Below are 15,517 nucleotides of genomic sequence, written 5' to 3' on the forward strand. Positions count from 1 at the left end.
GCCCAGATTGACAGGGAGGCCCTCAGCCTAGTGTGGGGAGTGAAAAAGTTCAATCACTATCTGCACGGGCAGAAATTCACCTTGCTGACTGATCACCAGCCTCTTGTCTCCATTTTTAATCCGAAGAAGGGCGTTCCGGTGATGACTGCGCAACGACTACAAAGATGGTCACTTTTTCTAGGGGCGCACCACTATGAGATTGAATATAAGGGCACGAAACAGCATGGAAATGCTGATGGGCTAGCACGCCTGCCACTGCCTACTGCGGAGGAAGCACCAGCAGTGGATCCTGTCGAAATATTCCATTCGACTATAGTTGAATACCTACCGGTAACTAATGCTTGTATCGAAAAGGAAACCCGAAATGACCCGACACTGTCTCGGGTATATGATTTGACCGTGAAGGGATGGCCAGCACATGGCGACTCACTGTTGCCAGCATTCTCGACAAGGAGAGAACAGCTGTCAGTGTGCCGGGGGACCTTGATGTGTGGATCCCGAGTGGTAATTCCACCCAAGTTAAGGGATAGAGTGCTCAATGAGCTTCATGAGGATCATCTGGGAGGGGTAAAAATGAAAAGCCTAGCCAGGGCTTATGTGTGGTGGCCAGGAATCGATAAACAAATCGAGGACCTGACCAAGAGTTGCTCAGGATGCCAGAAAGTCCAAAATGCACCACCACAGGCCCCTCTACACCCATGGGAGTGGCCCTCATCTCCATGGCAACGGGTGCATATTGATTTTGCTGGTCCATTCATGGACTCAATGTTTCTAATAGCCGTGGATGTGCACTCGAAATGGCCTGAGGTCATTAAAATGTCCTCCACCACCACGGAGAAAACTATTGCAGTCCTACGGACCATTTTTGCCAGGAATGGCTTGCCGGAACAGATTTGCTCCGACAACGGACCTCAGTTTGTGTCCAAAGAGTTCCGGAGGTTCTTGAAAAAGAATGGGGTAAGGCATTACACATCCGCCCCGTATCATCCAGCCACAAATGGATTGGCTGAGAGGTTCGTACAAACCTTTAAGAAGGCAATAAAGGCTGTGTACAATGACAACATTCCGCTGCAGCACAAGGTGGACAATTTCCTGTTCGCCTACCGGAATGCGACACATGCAGTCACCAACCAGGCCCCAGCCATGATGTTCTTTAACCGAAGGTTAAGATCTCGCCTGGATTTGCTCAGACCAAACGTACGAAGAGGTGTTGAGAGTAAGCAATTCCAGCACATCCATGAGAAGCCAACAAGGAGCTTCAATGTAGGGCAACCAGTCTTGGCCCGCGACTACCGAACAGAAAAATGGCAGCCAGGAACGATATGCACACGGCAGGGCCCCCTAATGTACCCAGTGGATGTTGGGGAGAGCATCATGAGACGCCATGCTGACCAGATCCTAGAGTCACAGGAACAAGTCAACCCCATGCCTCGCCCATACGTACTTGGTGATGAACCCGACGTACAGGTCGCATCTACCCCAGAAACAGTAGCATCGGAAGCTGATGAACCAACTGACGACAGGGGGCCAGAATCGCCTCCGCACCAAGAGCAAGACACTCGGGAAAGGCGCTATCCAGAAAGGATCAGGAAGCCTCCCCAAAGACTGAATATATAAATAGACTATTTTCAGCTAATGTTGCATGTTAAAAGTGTTAATTGTAATTAGTTTGATATTTAATTGTTAAATGAGTGTTATCGTACTGTTAATCTAAAAGGGGAGGAATTGTAATGTATGTACCTTTAAGGGGGGAACTATCTTTTACAGCTCATGTATACTGCAGTACCGGCAGTGACCACACCTGTATATAGCACTGAGTAGTAATCTGTACAGATCAGTTCCCGTGTGAGCCACGTTGAGTAAACACCTGTTGTACCATTCTCCTGCAGTCTGTGTCTTATTATACACAGACACAACAGGACTCTTGCTCCAGTACCTTCAGCAGCACCTTTACAACCATCACCCTTGATTCTCTTCACAATCACACGGTTTCTTTAATTTCATCTAGACGAATCCAGCATTTCATCTCAGAACTACAGGATGAATATGTGCTCATTCATCAGTTCATTCCCAAATTATCTCTTTCATTGCAAATTTTGTCTTTACTACTATTTGCTTTGGTGTATGAACAAATTGTTTTTCTCGGTGTCTGGGGTGAAATGATCTATTTGGTTGCTGTACAAAAACAATGGATCGGTTGCTAAATTGTATTTGCAGTGATCCTGTTGTTTTGAACTAACCACTGTCTAAAATAACAACTGAGGTGAAGATGACATTTTTGCTGGTGCATGGGTTTGTGAGTGAGATTCACTTCACTCTGACTCAACTTGTGAAAGTAGCTGTACCAAAGGTGGCAACAAAATAATTGTTATTTCGACTGGGGTCAATGTGGGGCCAACGGAACAAGCCTGATGCTCAGCCCCAGCTGGCCAACATGAGACCCGGGCCATTTTAAAGGTAATCGTCTCAAAATAAGGGCCGTGAAATCACTTTTTGACATGGCATATGTCAGGTAACCCTCACCTGTTCCACTCCCTGAAAGACTCGTAGAAAGTTTTCTCCAAGAGCTGCTTTCACCTCTATGTCAGTCCAGCCTCTCCTCAGTAGTTCAGCTACTAAATCTGGATAGAAGGATACATCTTCCAAACCTACAGGAACTCTTCAAAATGAAAAAAATATAAACTGTAACCAGGTTAGTTGATGGTGAGGCAGTCCAATCCTGCGCTTACCTGCTGTCCACACACACCTGCACTTTCCGCAAGGGGGTACAAACAGAGACTCTGACTGATTTTTTCCCCTGGGGACTTGGAGGCCACATGTAGTGTCCCTACTGCTTACCACAGACAAGGAAATTGGATTGTGCTCTGAATGTCTCAGTAACGCGCCAGGATGTGCTCTTACCCGCCAAGCTATAAGGGAGCTGTAAGCTCATTACTTCAATAGTTACATTTTCCAAAAATTTATTCGGGTGATTTAATGACAAATAGGAACTTGTTATTTTCTTCTTGCCTCAGGGTCAAGCAATTTACACATGGCCAAGCCAACTGTCAGACACAGGATAACCATTCCTGGTTCCATTCCAGTAACATTCAAACGGCAGAAACCAATGTTGCAGTAATGCTTTGACAATTACCCTTTTGAATAGTGCAGATGCCATTTTAGATTAGACTTTTCTACCTGTTTAATAGCTGAAAGCATTAGAATTGCACCATACATGAAGATAAGTTTGAAAGTTTTAAGATAAAAAGTAAAACCGTGAATGCTGTAATGTGAAATAAAAACAGAAAATACTACAAATGTTACTGAAGACTCCTGATGAAGGGTCTCAGCCGAAACATCAAATGCACTCTCACCCAATGTGTATTTTCAGTTCTCCATGTTTTTATTTCAGTGTTCTATGTCAGTTCGCATTATATTTAATATTCTATTTATTTCCAAAATCATACTTGTTGAAAACTGAGATATTATATACTTTTTCAGTAGTAGTGTAAAGGTTTCCTCACAGTGGGTTTACACGCTACTATGCAAACCTTTCTTACAGCAGCCCAGGTTTATTTTTCAGCCCGCTCAAACCAATTCTGCATTGAGCCTCCAAAGGTTTAATATGCAACAGAATAGATTTTTCTAAGCGAATGCAAATGAATTCTAGATTAGTAGACAGCGTAATAATTGGAAGCTAGATAGATATGGAGTATTACCTGGAGACGCCATCATAATCTCCACCAAATCCTACAGCCTGGTAGCCAGCAGTCTTTTTGATGTAGTCAAAATGATCTGTAGAAATGATTTGAAAAATATGACTTTTTTTCAATCATGTTTGAACTCCATTACACTAAGCATAATAATAGTTCAATTCAAAACCACGAGGAAGCTGATAGTGGTGTGTTAGAGCTCCCAGCCAGAGATTGGGGTGGTGCCAGTTTAGAATCCTGCTCCACATAACTGCTGACCTGAACCACATTGAGTGGGGGAGGGCTGTGCAGAGTTTGCAGCACCTCCCAACAGAGGGGGGGAGAAGGACAAGTGGAGGAATCACACCTGGGAGGATACTTGGTAGCTCCGAGAGGTCATTTTCAATGGGGCTTTGCCAACAACCTGGGAGGCCATGCTCTTGACTGTGAATGTGCCAGATCAAGCAGATGAAGAACAGGGGTAGAAATTAGAAAAATAAATAGAAACTTAACCAAAAAATCAGCACAAGCAAATAAAATTTTTCAAAAAAACAGCAAATAACTTCATTACCGTTAACAGACAAAGAGTTTGCCACAAGACTGCATTCAATGTTTGCAAAGACTTATTGATCAATAATTTAAACTAGAACACTATGTGAGTCATAGAGGAACACTATAATAATTGCAACAGAAAATGGGATGAAATATTAGCCTTTTCAGTCTTTACTCACTTAAAGCTTGTACAGTTCCAAAATCTTTATCATGCAGTTTTAAAATATTTTAATTGACTACAATAGTTCATTTTCTGACACTGTGGGGGCGAAATTGAACACAATCGTGACCATTAAGGTTAGTTCAAATCAAAAAAAGGTTCCTTTTTGTTGGTGACCTGAAGCAATCCCTTTCAAGACGGCTGGTTAGGCCGCAGAAGAACCCCAAAAAAACGCAGCCTGCCTGCCCGCCTGGACGAATATCAAATCGGGATCTTGAAACAGACATTAGGCCCCATGTTAGCATACGCAAGGGGCCTAACGCCTCTTTCAAACAGCCTCCACGGACGCCTATATATCTATCACCTGAGCGAATACGGTGTCAGACATACTTTAGGCATGGTTCAGGTGCGGGACATAGCCCCATAAAATTGCCATCTTTTGCCCTTTTCTGTGCCTGAAAAACGGACACAAGGTCCAATTTCACCCCCACTAAACTTTCTTCTGCACAGCTGTGTTTCTGTGGTCTCACACAAAAACAACATTAGTTCCTGCTGTTCAGGAAGTGGCATTGTCAGCCCGAAGTCACTGTAATTTTGAAATAAGAACTCATGAAAAATAAACATAGCTCTGAAAAGTTACATTAAAGAGAAGTTATTCCCAATATGATATTCAGATGATGGAATTTTTTTTTAAATTATGAATTGAAATGCTCTTTGTTTTCTCTTTTTGTTTCCTTTTCACCTTTTTCCTTCAGTTCTTTTCAGCAGCACTCTTTTTAAAAAAAAAAAACTATCATTTGTAATAAGTTCCCCAGTGAAACAAAGAGGAGTCTTGATACAGTACATGCCTTTCCCCAGCAGTATATTGTGGCTGTTCACATCAGTGCAGACGCCAAAATTCAGACTTACACAACAAGGTAACAGCTGAAGAACGGAAGGTAACAGAGAAATCTCATTGAAAATTAAGAATGTTCTGTGGATATAGTGGGCTAGACACATCTGGAGTACTGTGTACAGTTCTGGGCACTGCACCTTAAAAAGGATATATTGGCCTTGGAAGGAGTGCAGTGCAGATTTACCAGAATGTTACCAGGGCTCCAACGGTTAAATTATGAGGAGAGATTACATAAACTAGGCTTGTAGTCTGTGGAATATAGAAGGTGAAGGGGTGATTTGATTGACGTTTTTCGGATTTGGAAAGGAATTGATAGGGTAGACACAGAGGGCTCGATTTTACCAGGCCCGAGGAGGCGGGATTGGAGGCGTGTGAGGTGTTAAAATCGCTAAAACTGGCGGGCGGGCCCGATCCCGCCTCCATCCCGCCTCCGAGCAATTTTTCCACATGCGAGTTTTCTGACCCCGTCTCCATCCCACCTCCAAGAGGCGGGATAGGCCCTTAAGGCCCTTAACAACCAGTTAAGTGCCTCTATAATCCCATTTGAGAGGCCTTTCTGATTTTAACACTTTTCCCACGTGCTTCACGCCACCTCTGAAACATGCCAGTGAAACCTGGCGGCAGCACAAGTGGATTGCTTACTAATAGCTGCAGCTCCACCATTAAAAAGGAGTTTTCAGCAATCTTCATTTGCAGGTGGCAGAACTTTGTTGTCTCAGGTCTGGGGGAACTTTTAACAGGCCTACTCATTGTTTTGGAAGTTTGGAGCCTGACACCCATCTCCAGTGTGACCTCCTGGGAAACCCCTCTCCCCACCTTGACTGAGTGCTTCCTCAACTGAGGCATATGCCAGAAGCATGGGAACCATTTATTTCCTTTCCTCTTGGACATCAGATTCAGATGAAGACCAGCCATGGCAGCAGTAGAACCATGAACAACAGCACCACCAACAGCAGCAGCATCAACAGGAGTGCCAAGCTGCTGCTCACCCACCTGAAGCTGCACAGGCCAGAAGGTGCCAGCGCACGACCACATTGCTGCCCAGGATGCAAGGGAGGCACTTGGCCAGATTTGCTTAGCCTGCACAATCAAACACTTTTGCCTCGCAGCTTATCAGACCATCGACAATGGCCAAGAGCCTTCAGATTCCTATCACTCTGACCACCATACTGACAATTGCAAGTCACCCTAAGCCCTCAATGTGGAAGTCCAATTTCCGAATTGACAGATGCCACAACTGCAACAGTTTCCCATCTGTATTTTTTATGACAATATGCAACTGATGGCATGTTAAAATTAAACACAAAATTACAGCCAAGTGACTACTCTTGTGACTACTTGTGCATTATCTTTCGTTTACGCTTGCTCCTACGTGGTGCTTCCCCTGTGGCTTCAGCAGATGTGGAGGCCCCTTGCTCACTTTGTTGCTGCTCCTGCCTCGACACCTTTGGCGGGCGTCCTCTGGGGTTGCGAGCCTGTGAGGGCTCGTCAACAGTCTGCTGCTCCTGCGGCTGTACAGGGGTTGAGACGCCGATCTCAGTTGGGTGGGGACTCTAGTGGGGCTCTGACTGAGGGCTCTGCAGTGACATGGAAGTGCAAGCGCTTGGAGAGGAGCCCCCACTTCCTTGATGTCTGCCACCAACTTCCCTCTCATGGGTCAGGTCCCCCTCAGCGCTTGCAAGTGGCTTGAGAGCACCTTGCTGCACATCAGGGGGGCCATGGGGACCTGTATCTGCACTGGCAGTCCTACTCAGAAGGACTTCCATGAAGCTCTGGTTTCTGTGTTCAATAGCTGACCATCGCTCCTCCAGAGATGTCAGTCTATTCTGAACACTCACCATGTTTTCCTCACTCCAGCGACTTACTGCCTCCATGGCCATAGCCAGCCTTTCCACGGAGGTTGCCATCCTTTCCGTGATGCTGCCTTCATGCGCCAACGCCTCCACAAAGGCTCTACTCATGTTAGCGATGGACTCCTCCATTCGCTCCACACTCGCAGCGACCCTGGAGACAAAACCTGCCAGAGACTCCTACACCTCTTCTTGGAGTTCCAGCACCGCTGTCCTTCTGGATGGACCCGGAGGCAGAGGGTCAACATGCAGCTGAGCCGAGCTGGCAGAGTTCTGCGCCCTCCGACTAGAACTCTCCACTGCTGTCCCTGTCTCCACCATCTGCTGATGCTCACTTGTGAGCTGTGATACACCAGGTGACAACACTGCACTATCTCGCGAAGGTATCACCGAGGTGTGAGTGTCTGCGCTGGTGCTGGGTACACTGAATTCTGCTGACAGAGCGCTTTCAGAGGTTGCAGCTTCCTCTGAGGAGTCTGGAAGCTCAGGCTCTTCCTCCTGGAAAGTGGGGACGGGGGCTCTCCATGGTCCTGTGGGGGAGTAAAGGAAAGAGTCAGAGATGTGAGGGCAAGGTTACATGCACATTGAATATTGCAGATGATCAAAAGTCAATCTGTTAGAGCATCAGAATCATTATCAGTGACTCATGCAATGTCAATGAGAGAGATGATAAACTATTCTGTTACCAGCTTGCTCTGATGCACCCATCTGTCCGTCCCCCACTTGCGCATCCTCCTCCACTCCCACGATCTCCAGGGCCGCCTCCTCCCTGGGGGTGAGCTGGGCTACTGAGGGTGGCCCTCCTCCTGTCCTCGCTCTTTCCCTCTTATTGTGAGCTCTCTTTTTCTGCAATGAGGGAGACAAGTGGAGTTTGAGTGAGAATGAAGGAGTGAGTGTAGAGAATCCATATCATTGATGGTTAGGAGAAAAAGATGGAGTGAGGTGGCAAGACCAAGGGCCAGCCCTGTGTGTTGTAAGTTGTTTTCATAGCATCACAGCGATAGGGAGTGTGAGGGCTGTGTTAAATCCGTGTATCTTGAGGTATGGTGTCCTACAATAAATAGACAGCGACTGCAGAGGAACAATCAACAGGTGTTTACTGGATGAGGGTTACTCTAAAACTAACAGTACAGATCCCTACTCAGGGTTTATATACAGGTGTGGTCACTGCCGGTACTACAGTATACAGGAGCTGTAAAAAGTAGTTCTCCCCTTAAAGGTACATACACTACAATTCCTCCCCTTTTAGATTAACAGTAACATAACATTCATTAAACAATTAACACTTTTAACATGCAACATTCATGGAAAATAGTCCATTTATAAATTCAGTCTTTGGGGCGGCTTCCTGATCCTTTCTGGATAGCGCCTTTCCTAGTGTCTTGCTCTTGGTGCGGAGGCGATTCTGGCCCCCTGTCGTCGGTTGGTTCATCAGCTTCCGATGCTACTGTTTCTGGGGTAGATGCTAGCTGTATGTCGGGTTCATCACCAGGTACGCGAGACATGGGGTTGACTCGTTCCTGTGACTCTAGGATCTGGTCGACATGGCATCTCACAATGTTCTCCCCAACATCCACTGTGTACATTAGTGGCCCCTGCCGTGTGCATATCGTTCCTGGTTGCCATTTCTCTGTTCAGTAGTCGCGGGCCAAGACTGGTTGCCCTACATTGAAGCTCCTTGTCGGCTTCTCATTGATGTGCTGGAATTGCTTATTCTCAACATCTCTTCGCACATTTGGTCTGAGCAAATCCAGACGAGATCTCAACCTTCGGTTAAAGAACATCATGGCCGGGGTCTGGTTGGTGACTGCATGTGTCGCATTTCTGTAGGCTAACAGGAAATTGTCCACCTTATGCTGCAATGGAATGTCGTCATCGCACATGGCCCTTACTGCCTTTTTAAAGGTTTGTAAAAACCTCTCAGCCAATCCATTTGTGGCTGGATGATACAGGGCGGATGTGTAATGCCTTACCCCATTCCTTTTCATAAATTTCCAAAATTCTTCGGACACAAACTGTGGTCCGTTATCAGAGCAAATCTGCTCTGGCAAGCCGTTCCTGGCAAATATGGTCCGTAGGACTGCAATCATTTTCTCCGTGGTGGTGGAGGACATTTTGATCACCTCAGGCCATTTCGAGTGCGCATCCACGGCTATCAAAAACATTGAGTCCATGAATGGACCAGCAAAATCAATATCCACCCGTTGCCATGGAGAGGAGGGCCACTCCCATGCGTGTAGAGGGGCATGTGGTGGTGCATTTTGGACCTTCTGGCATCCTGAGCAGCTCTTTGTCAGGTCCTCGATTTGCTGATCGATCCCCGGCCACCACACATAAGCCCTAGCAAGGCTTTTCATTTTCACCCCTCCCAGATGACCTTCGTGAAGCTCATTGAGCACTCTCTCCCTTAACTTGGGTGGAATTACCACTCGGGATCCACACATCAAGGTCCCCTGGCATACTGACAGCTGTTCTCTTCTGGATGAGAATGCTGGCAACAGTGAGTCGCCATGTGTTGGCCATCCCTTCACCGTCAAGTCATATACCCGAGACAGTGTCGGGTCATTTCGGGTCTCCTTCTCTATATCCGCGTTAGTTACTGGCAAGCGTTCAATTATAGTTGAATAAACTATTTCGACAGGGTCCACTGCTGGTGCTTCCTCCGCAGTAGGCAGTGGCAGGCGTGATAGCCCATCAGCGTTTCCATGCTGTTTCGTGCCCTTATACTCTATTTCATATTGGTTCGTCCCTAGAAAAAGGGACCATCTTTGTAGCCGCTGTGCAGTCATCACCGGAACGCCCTTCTTTGGATTAAAGATGGAGACAAGTGGTTGGTGGTCGGTCAGCAAGGTGAACTTCTGCCCGTGCAGATAGTGGTTGAACTTTTTCACTCCCCACACTAGGCTGAGGGCCTCCCTGTCAATCTGGGCGTAGTTACGCTCGGCTGAGGTTAGTGACCGAGACGCAAAGGCTACTGGCCTCTCCGGGCCGTCCGGGAATTTGTGCAACAGCACTGCTCCAATACCATAGGGTGATGCATCACACGCCAACCGAATTGGTAGTGCTGGGTTAAAATGAGCCAACACCTCTTTTGATGTGATCAATTCTTTGCACTTCTGGAAAGCTCGTTTACATTCGTTATTCCACTTCCATGGTACCGCCGTTTGCAGCAGGGCGTTCAGTGGGTGTAGTACTGTAGACAAATTCGGCAAGAACTTATGGTAGTAGTTCACCAGCCCGAGGAACGACCTCAGTTGTGACACATTTTCCGGTGCTGGAGCCTTGACTACTGCCTCAATCTTTTCAGGGGACTTATATAACCCCTCTTCATCAATAACGTGGCCACAATACGAGATCTGCTTCTGGAAAAACTCGCATTTGTGGCAATTAGCTCGGAGCCCATATTCCTTCAATCTAGTGAGCACCTGCTCCAGGTTGGCGAGGTGATCACTGTCATTTTCGCCCGTGACCAGGATGTCGTCCAAATAACACTGGGTCCCTGGAATCCCTCGCAGGACTTGATCCATTGCCCTTTGCCAAATAGCCGGAGCTGATGCTACCCCGAACACCAGCCGGTTGTATTGGTAAAGACCTTTATGAGTATTGATCGTGAGGTACTGTTTCGAGGCTTCTTCTACCTCCATTTGCAGGTACGCCTGGGCCAAATCAATCTTAGTGAAGCGTTTCCCTCCAGATAGCGAGGCAAAAATATCCTCAATCCGCGGTAGCGGATATTGTACAGTGTGAAGGACTGGGTTCACTGTCACCTTAAAGACCCCACAGATGCGAACCTTCTTTGGTTCCCCAGGCGTATTACTCAACGACCTCTTCATTACAGGAACGATGGGTGTAGCCCACTCGCTCCAGTCCACTTTGGATAGTACTCCTGAACGTTCCAAACCTTCCAGCTCTGCTTCGACAGCTGGGCGGATCGCATATCAGAGCAAATCTGCTCTGGCAAGCCGTTCCTGGCAAATATGGTCCGTAGGACTGCAATCATTTTCTCCGTGGTGGTGGAGGACATTTTGATCACCTCAGGCCATTTCGAGTGCGCATCCACGGCTATCAAAAACATTGAGTCCATGAATGGACCAGCAAAATCAATATCCACCCGTTGCCATGCCTTAAAAAACTTTGGGCTTGCATTTTCCTCTATTTTGATCATCGCTGTTATGCCTTTTAGTGTTCCGAGTCCCTCCTGGAACACTTCTTGTGCGTCAGTTAGCATTTTTGACAGTCGTCCAGGTGTGACGTCGTCATCCTTTTTGGCATCTACAGTCAGTGCTTGTATGGAATGCCAATCTAGCTGTATCTTCCGGATCCATTCACGTCCTAGTAGTGGTGGTCCTCCATCTGGCAATACATATAGGTCCATTTTTGGTGTTTCCTTGCCATTATATATAACGTTCACCCTTATTTTTCCTTTGGGGTAGACTTTTTGCCCCGTGTACGTCTTCAAGACAATCTCTGTATGTCTCAAGGGTATATGTGAGAATAGCCGCTTGTAGTCCCTTCGGTTTATGACTGTTAGGGCTGATCCTGTGTCCAATTCCATTTTTACTTGGACTCCGGCTATTTTGAGCGTGACCCAGATAGTTTGGTGATCCTCCGTTTTGATCACATTATGTAGCTTCAGACAACCCAGCCCCTTGCTTCTGGAGTCTGTATCACTCTTCTGTTCGTCTGAACTACTCTCCATCACCTTATGTACCTTCTTGTACTTCTCCTGTGGAGATTTCTTGCTGCTGGTTTTCTTTCCCGACCTGCAGGCTCTTGCTATGTGTCCTACTTTTCCACACTGTCTGCACACTTTGTCCTTGAACCAGCAATCGTTATGGTCGTGTGTATTTCTGCCACAGCGGTAGCACTTCACTGTTCCGCATGACATTTCATTTGTACCATATTCTTGCGGTCTCCGTTGTATCTCTGCAGCACCCCGTGCGGCTGCTTCGTGTGATACTGCCAGACTGAAAGCCTTGTCCAGCGTAAGATCCTTTTCTGATAGAAGCCGTTTCTGGGTTCCTTCACTTTGAAGCCCACACACAAACTTGTCCCTTAAAGTATCTGCTAGTCCCGTCCCAAACTGGCAGTGTTTCGATAGCTTGCGCAGTTCCGTTAAATACTCAGCATTACTTTCATCTTTATGCTGATTCCTTTTGTGAAACTTAAATCTTTCTGCTATCAGCAGCGGTGTGGGGTTTAAGTGATCCTGTAGGATTGCCACTATGTTTTCAAAACCCTTTTCTACTGGCTTCTCTGGGGTTACCAGGTTCCGTAGTAAGCCATACGTTTTTGCACCCATTGAATTCAACAATACCAGCGCTTTCTTATCATCTGGCACTTCACTCGCCTTGCAGTACACCTCCATGCGTTCGACAGATGTCGCCCAATCTTCGACTTCATTGTCGAACGCTGTGACACTGCCACTCTTCGGCATCCCTGGGTGTGGTTAGACTGGCTCAAATATGGCGTCTCCCGCGCTCTCCCTTCTTCTCCGCTGTGGCTCAAAATGGCGTCTCCCGCGCTTTCCTTTCTTCCCGCGCTCTCCCTTCTTCTCCGCTGTGGCTATAAAAAAAATGGCGTCTCCCGCGCTCTCCCTTCTTCTCCGCTGCGGCTCAGATGGCGTCTCCCGCGCTTTCCTTTCTTCCCGCGCTCTCCCTTCTTCTCCGTGGATGCTGCTCGGCCCTTGAACACTGACTGCGCTCTGCGCGTTTTCCTGCGCGCCTCTCTCGTTGACGCCGCTCGGTCTTCAACCCCGGCTGCGCCCTGTGCACTTTACCCTCTCTCTTACCCCGTCGATGCTGCTCAGCCTTTTTTTGTGCCGTCGGTCGGCTCCAGCCGCCGCTGTCCGGGAAGGGTCTGCACCGTACCTGTTGCCAGCCCGTTGCGCTGGATCGTCGTGACTGGAGAACCAAGCCCAGCTCTCAACAGCCTCCTCTGCGATGCTCAAGTCTTCTCTGGATGGTTGACGCCCGCACTTCTGGACTCAGCCTTCTTCTTTCACTGTTCTCCAGGAGCGAATCCCTGGGAGGTGATGCAGAGTTGCAGGTAGGTTCGAATCGACTCGTCGCCAATGTTAAATCCGTGTATCTTGAGGTATGGTGTCCTACAATAAATAGACAGAGACTGCAGAGGAACAATCAACAGGTGTTTACTGGATGAGGGTTACTCTAAAACTAACAGTACAGATCCCTACTCGGGGTTTATATACAGGTGTGGTCACTGCCGGTACTACAGTATACAGGAGCTGTAAAAAGTAGTTCTCCCCTTAAAGGTACATACACTACAGGCTGCATAGTCGAATAGTTAGTTGAATGTGACCATCGAGAGAGAGGGAATGGGTAAGGGTGCAGGATGTCAGTGTCAAGTGGGATGTGGAGGAAGAGGTTGTCAAAGCAGAGTGCTGGTGAGGAGAGGCGATGGGGATCAGATTGAGGGTGATGGGAAAGTCATACTCACTTTTCCAGTGCGCAGAAGGTCATGAAACCTCTTCCTGCACTGCAGCCAGGTTCTGCGACACATAGACATTGAATTGACCTCCTGGGCCACTTGCATCCACACAGCTTTAGTCTGCTGAGGAGGCTTTTTCCTCCCTGAGGAAGGGAAGAGCACCTTCTTATTGGATCTGTCTCCCTCCACCAGAGCTTGCAGGGCGTCTTCATCAAAGCATGGAGCAGACTTTGGCCTGCTGCTGGACATCGTGGCTGAAATAAGGGCTTACAGCAATGGACATGAAGCTTGTAGTCTCCAGAAGAAGCAAGGCTGCTTGCAGGCCTTAAATCCAGCAGCATTGATGACGTCATCGGAGGCGACTTTCAGGATGGATTTGACTAATTGGGCCAGGGCTTCCCACACGCTGGGAATCAATTGGCCAATTAGGTGAAAAGCGCATTTTTCCCCCACATCAAAGTGAAGTCGGGTGGATAACACGAAAAGCGGTTGACACGCCCCCCAGCCCGCCCCAATGGCAAAATCGAGCCCAGAGAAACTTTTTCCGCTGGTGGGGAGTCTAGTACAAGGGGACTTAACCTTAGAATCAGAGCCAGGCCTTTCAGGAGAGAAGTTAGGAAACGCTTCTTCACACAAAGGGTGGTAGAAGTGTGGCACTCCCTCCCACAAAAATGCTAGCTCAATTAATAATTTTAAATCTGAGATGGAGAGATTTTTGCTAGCCAAAGGGCATTAAGGGATATGGAGCCCAGGCGGGTGGATGGAGTTAGGATACAGATCAGCCACGATCTCATTGAATGGCAAAACAGGCTTGAGGGGCTGAATGGCCTACTCATGTTCCTATGTGAACCTGCTAGAAAATGTTCTCTTTCACAATAGCAGAAATTTGTTTAAAAAAATAATTTGACTTGAGAGCACAGTGCAAGTACTGACCTGCCACATTTGAAAGATTAGCTGTAGACTTGCAGGTAACGTATTCATTGTAGAAGTTCACCATCACAATACCATTCTTCTCACTCTGTCAAGTGAATCCATTCATAGAAATGATTCAGCAGGTTGATTTATATTTTCTGGACAAGTGAACGGCTGACATATATAAAGACATCTAGACACGCCCAATTTCATATTCCAGAATTGTTTCAAATGCACAAAGCCCACTAAAATATCACAATGGCTTTTTCTGAATTGATATGATTGTGCCAAGTACAGGCTGTAGTAATTGCGTGCAGGGGAAAAGAAAATCAATGGGGCTAGTTATGGTGCGGGCAGTCTCCAGTGCCTTGTGATGGCAAACTATAGGAACCATTGATAATGGTCTTTAAGCAGGCCAACTGTCTGCTGTTTTATCAGCAGAGGTGACCAGGCTCGGCTGACTGAAGGTGAGGGGCAATCTACAAAGAAAGAAAATTACATTGAAAATTCATCATCACAGGGTCCAAACCCTGGAATGCCCTACCTACGAGCATCGTTGGAGCACCTTCGCTACACGGACTGCAGTGGTTAAAGAAGGCGGTTCACCATCACCTTCTCCAGGGTAACTAGGGATGGGCAATAAATGCCGGCCTTGCTTGTGCCGATCATATCCCGAGAAGGAATTTTTAAAAAGATGGTGAATGCATCCTGTGAAATGTGAATTTAGAATTCTTTGTCTATATCCAGAGAATGGACAATTTCATGTCATTTTTCCCCCCCCAGAGTGAAACTCCTTCTTTTTCTGGGTCTGTTCACACCACAGACATTTGGTGGAAGGCAGGTAGGTGACCTTCTCCCAGGCCTTCACTAAGGTCACTGTGAAATTTGGGCTGGGAGCTGTGTAAGTGCACCCTGTGGCAAGTCTCATTCTTGTTTTATACCCTCTCTGTGGGGAAGTATCTGACCTCCTCTTGACACCTGCCTACAATGGCATAGGATCAGGAGCTCAACTTAGGTCGCCATCCAT

General features: G+C 47.2%; 1 protein-coding gene across 1 annotated transcript in view; it reads right to left on the reverse strand.

Moving 5' to 3' along the window:
* dpep1 (dipeptidase 1) overlaps positions 1–15,517 on the reverse strand; it is a 97,449-nt gene that overhangs the window by 8,071 nt on the left and 73,861 nt on the right. The window contains exons 7-9 of the mRNA XM_085991641.1: positions 14,512–14,596; positions 3,699–3,774; positions 2,524–2,659 (exon numbers count right to left, since the gene is read on the reverse strand). Coding sequence (XP_085847767.1) covers positions 2,524–2,659; positions 3,699–3,774; positions 14,512–14,596 — 297 coding nt within the window. The remainder of the gene's footprint in view (positions 1–2,523; positions 2,660–3,698; positions 3,775–14,511; positions 14,597–15,517) is intronic.

The sequence above is a fragment of the Somniosus microcephalus genome, chromosome 6 (genome assembly GCF_052327205.1).
Source record: "Somniosus microcephalus isolate GS21.2 chromosome 6, FLI_Smic_1.0, whole genome shotgun sequence".
Lineage (NCBI taxonomy): Eukaryota > Metazoa > Chordata > Chondrichthyes > Squaliformes > Somniosidae > Somniosus > Somniosus microcephalus.